The sequence below is a fragment of the Trichoplusia ni genome, chromosome 11, assembly GCF_003590095.1.
Source record: "Trichoplusia ni isolate ovarian cell line Hi5 chromosome 11, tn1, whole genome shotgun sequence".
NCBI classification, from domain to species: domain Eukaryota; kingdom Metazoa; phylum Arthropoda; class Insecta; order Lepidoptera; family Noctuidae; genus Trichoplusia; species Trichoplusia ni.
In genome coordinates, this window is record NC_039488.1 from 8,786,349 (window position 1) to 8,790,787 (window position 4,439).

Genomic DNA, 4,439 nt, shown 5'->3' on the forward strand with positions numbered 1-4,439 from the left:
GTTTCATGTTCCAGTGTAGTTATGTTAATAAATAACGATTATTACCATAATTTGAAAAGTGCGTTAAAACGTGTTTTCAGGCATATTACTAGAAATATAGATTTTATTATAATGAACGGAGTACAAAAATTATACTTGTTTTTTTTTGGTTTTTAGATGACTTGCAAAATATTTTGTAAGTTTTTTTCTATCACCTTCTTCTTCTTCCGCATCTTTGCAAGGTCAATATAGTGCAGAAAGGATGTAAATTTCTCTTTTAACCACACACCAGTTATCATGACGTGACTACTCAGCATGAATTCTGTCTCTGATTCATCAAAGAAATATCTTCAAGCTTAGTTCACTATTTTCATAAACATTTCTTCATTAAACTCAGATATTGCATCATACCTTCCGAGGGGAACAAACAAAACAAAAGCCATTCCATTCGGCATTAGTGCGAACATTCGCGCCCATAACAAGGGCAGCCTACGCCAACAAGCACATAACTTGACGTCCACGAGACGTGGTTATCGTTCGGCTCAAGCAATAGCATTAATTCCAACTGACAGCTCAATTAACTTCACCATTCCTGTACGGCACACAATTTGATTTGTGTATTACACTTCGCATTACAATAATTTTAACTTGTCTTCTGTTCGTCCGTCAGACGCTTATCATAAATGTCTGAGCTTGGCAGCCGCTATATTGTCTCCTTATTGTGTTTGTAATTACGTTTCTTTATGAGCTTTCTTTATTTTATTGTTCGTTTGATTTAACAACTAAGGTTTTATTGCAAGTCTAGTACCTATACCGTGCTTATTTTAAACTTACGTGACTACTCAGCATGAATTCTGTCTCTGATTCATCAAAGAAATAACTTATTGATGGTAAAAAAACTTTTTTAATTTTTTTTAATAAATTAGTCATCAATATGATTGAATGAAATATATTGCATATTGTGCACAAACACTTTGTCTACATATATAACTTGCAACCACGTTCCTGGGCTGCATAGTTTTCAAGAGACATTATTTCAACCTTATTTTTGCGTTTTCTCCAAAAAAACTTAGCTGCTTTTTAGTTAATAGACGGCAGTATGCAGCTCATCACAGATAATTATCTTAATCGGTTAGGTAGCTAGGCATGTATAGCCTAATCGCCTAATTGCCTAAACACTGCCTTTTTTTGAACTATTGTAGTGATTCTGACTGATTATTTGTAGATCAGATAATTTGTAGACATCATTATCTGTGTTGACAATGGTGATGTATTTTTGATATTTTACTTTTAAAATCATAGACTGTATTACTGTGGATTCTGTTTATTACAAATCTTAAGTTATAAAGTGTGTTCTCTAAAGAATCTAATACGAATAAGGCAACACTCGTAAATAACATTTTACTTAATAAGTTACGTCTGAGCGTAAAACTCCTTTGCTTTTCGGATGAAGCCATTTTGGTAGAGTATCAATGACAGTTGTATTTCTTTGTGTCCGTCAAATTTGTCAATTCTTTTATAATATTGCTTTTTAATAGTTTATTCTATTAAAAAGCAATATTAAAAAAGGAATTTTTGAAACACCATCTTCATGTATCTCATGCCCACAGTTCTAGTGACAGTGATTTTATAAGTTTGTGTGTCGTGTATGGAGTACTAACTATTGTTTGTTTACTGCACTTGCATTGAGATGGAGGGAGCTGCTGAGGCTAAAACAGAGTCAGGCTCGGAGAGTGAAGCTGCGAAGGGACCTTGCACTGAAGCGTCGGGAACTGAGTTGTCGTCGGTTAAAGAAGAGTCGATTGCGGATACACAGTCCTCCCAGGTTATAAAAGAGGAGTCTTTTGCGGATACTCAGTCGGCCCCAGCCCCGGATACAAAGGAGGAGTCAGCCCCGGAAACAAAAGCGGAACCGGCCCCGGATACAAAAGTAGAGTCGGTCGCAGAGCCAGAGACAAAAGCGAGCACGGCGGACACCTGTTCTGAAGACCAGTGTCAGATTCCCAGGTATATCCTTGTGTATTATTTATAACTCATTGCACTGATAGCCTCGTATGTTCCAATCCTGTAATTTTTTCTTTCATTATTAGTAACCCCGAGTGATTTAACCACGTCAGAGGCTTAAGGGCATTATAAGCTCTGATAACAGGTTGCGAATTAGCCTTATGAAAAGACAAACACTTTTGAATCACTGACCAAGTATCATCCCTCTGCTAAATTGAATTATTTGCTCTAGATTAAGTAACTTATCGTAATCGAAAAGGATTAAAGTTATAGATTGAAATACAGAAGTCGAATACGATCGAAGATATGAGACAAGAGACGCCGCGACATGAGAACACTAAATCAGGAATAAATCTGGACTTTGAAATCGCATACTCACTTGCATACTTCTTTTTTGTAAAACTATCTCGGGCTACTTTAATATATTAGATTTTACGTACGTAGGATAGTTATTCAAATGAATAAGATATAGATGAGCTAGAAGGTTTACCTCCATTTTCAATCAATTGATAGATTTGGCTACTAGATATAGCATTTTTAAAATATTTAAAACGGCTTTTAGATGGTGACTCCTTTTCGACTTCATTGTTAACTTTAAACTGTGTGTACTTTGTTCAATACATTGTAACTCAAACATCATGGTGATATTTGGTTAGGAGGTTGTTGATTAATCTATACTTCTATACTAATATATAAAGCTGAAGAGTTAGTTTGTTTGTTTGAACGCGCTAATCTCAGGAACTACTTGTTCAAATTATATAATCTTTTTGTGTTCAATAGAGCATTAATCTAGGAAGGTTTTAGGCTATATAACATCACGCTGCAACTAATAGGAGCGAAGATACAATGGAAAATGTGGCAAAAACAGGGAAAAATATTACTCTTCGAAGGCTTTCGTTCAAAAATTCCTAACTCTTCTTCTATGTATCTTCTAACCACGCGGACGAAGTCGCGGGCAACAGCTAGTAATTGCTATGGCGCTCGGGTAAAATTAAACTTTTCATTTAACTATGTCTGTTGGTTTTTTCAAAACAATAAGTTATTTTTTTTTATTCCAGGGGTATAAAAATATATGGTTTTCAGACCTACCCAAAAGGCACAGAAAATTTCATAAAATCATCAAGCCGTTTCTGAGGGATTTAACTACAAAATTTTCTTTTTTTTTAATCTTTTTTTATATTTAAGGGGTTTTTATCCACACAGATACGTCAACCCCATTGTACCTTATACTAAATTTACTTACACGCTACTGAATAGGGAATCACTGATTACACACTCGAACTACAAAATTAAAATCTGTCCTTTATTTTCAGGTAAACCGACATCTATGAGATAAATGCAGAATTAAAACAGGCTTCAACCCCAGCGATCTACTTGTACAGAGGTCAGTCCCCGCACCGTGCGTGATTCGTAAAGTGTTTCCTAGAGGGCGCTGTGAGTAGCTAAGCATACTTTGATGTGTGTGAGATATTTCTTAATTATATAGATAATTAAAAATTATATTTTGTCATATATGTTAAAAGAATTATTATTATTAAATAATAGTTCAACAAAAAGTTTTTGATTCAGAATTAGATTAGATTATTGTTTATTGACAATTTAGTGACGGTTTATAAAAATGACATTTACAATACGACTTGGCAACTATGATTACCCTGTGCATATTGTAAGTAGATATAAAAGTAAAAAACGGTTTGGGTGACAAATTAATTTGGGAGAACTGACTCTCAAACTCCTTTTTTATTATATTTTATTTTTAGAATTTCAACTGTCTTTCTCTCATGATCTTTGACATTCACCTTGGTGGCGAACGAACGAGCAGACAGTTGACCCTCACTAATAGGATTTCGTTATCACCCTTTGAGTACGGAACTCCAAAGACTAGTTGTAGTAGTACTAGTAGTTTTAAAGTTCCATCTTAATTGAAAGACGAGACATCCGTTACCTAGCCCCGAGATAGCTAACCAACCACATAAACGAACTCCCACTTATTTCCTTTTTACAAAACGTTAAATAAACAATACTAGAGAGTTTTCTCATTGCGCCACTGCAATTCATAATAAAGCTTAATTAAAGCAGCGGTGTTGGCTTGTAGACCACGCTACCGTGATCTATTTAAAATGAAATAACAACACTGCATCTCCCGGAGCGGTTTCTCTGAAGAATTTCCCACTTTATTTATTCATAAGCCTCACAAAGAACATCCAAGTAAGTAAAATACATGAGGAATTTGAAATAATATAACATGATGGAGGTTACCACGTAAAGGAGGTTTTACTCCAGTTACTGAAGATTAATGTTATGAGTAACAGGTAAGTGTTGTTTGTCGTAAAAGAAGGGTGAGAAACTCTTCGTAATTTAGTTGATGGGTAAATATCTACCAGTATCTCGATTAATTATTTTAGAGACTTCAATAATCCTTAATAAATAAACAAAAACTGTTAAACTGTTGTGCA

The 4,439-nt window shown here is 34.7% G+C and overlaps 1 protein-coding gene across 1 annotated transcript; it reads left to right on the forward strand.

Moving 5' to 3' along the window:
* The first annotated feature begins 1,296 nt into the window (after positions 1-1,296).
* On the forward strand, positions 1,297-3,487 carry LOC113498858 (diacylglycerol kinase kappa-like). Its single transcript, XM_026879004.1, has 2 exons — positions 1,297-1,986; positions 3,297-3,487. Exons 1-2 carry the CDS (start codon positions 1,670-1,672, stop codon positions 3,298-3,300), a joined length of 321 nt encoding a protein of 106 aa, XP_026734805.1. The 5' UTR covers positions 1,297-1,669; the 3' UTR covers positions 3,301-3,487.
* The last annotated feature ends 952 nt before the right edge of the window (positions 3,488-4,439 follow it).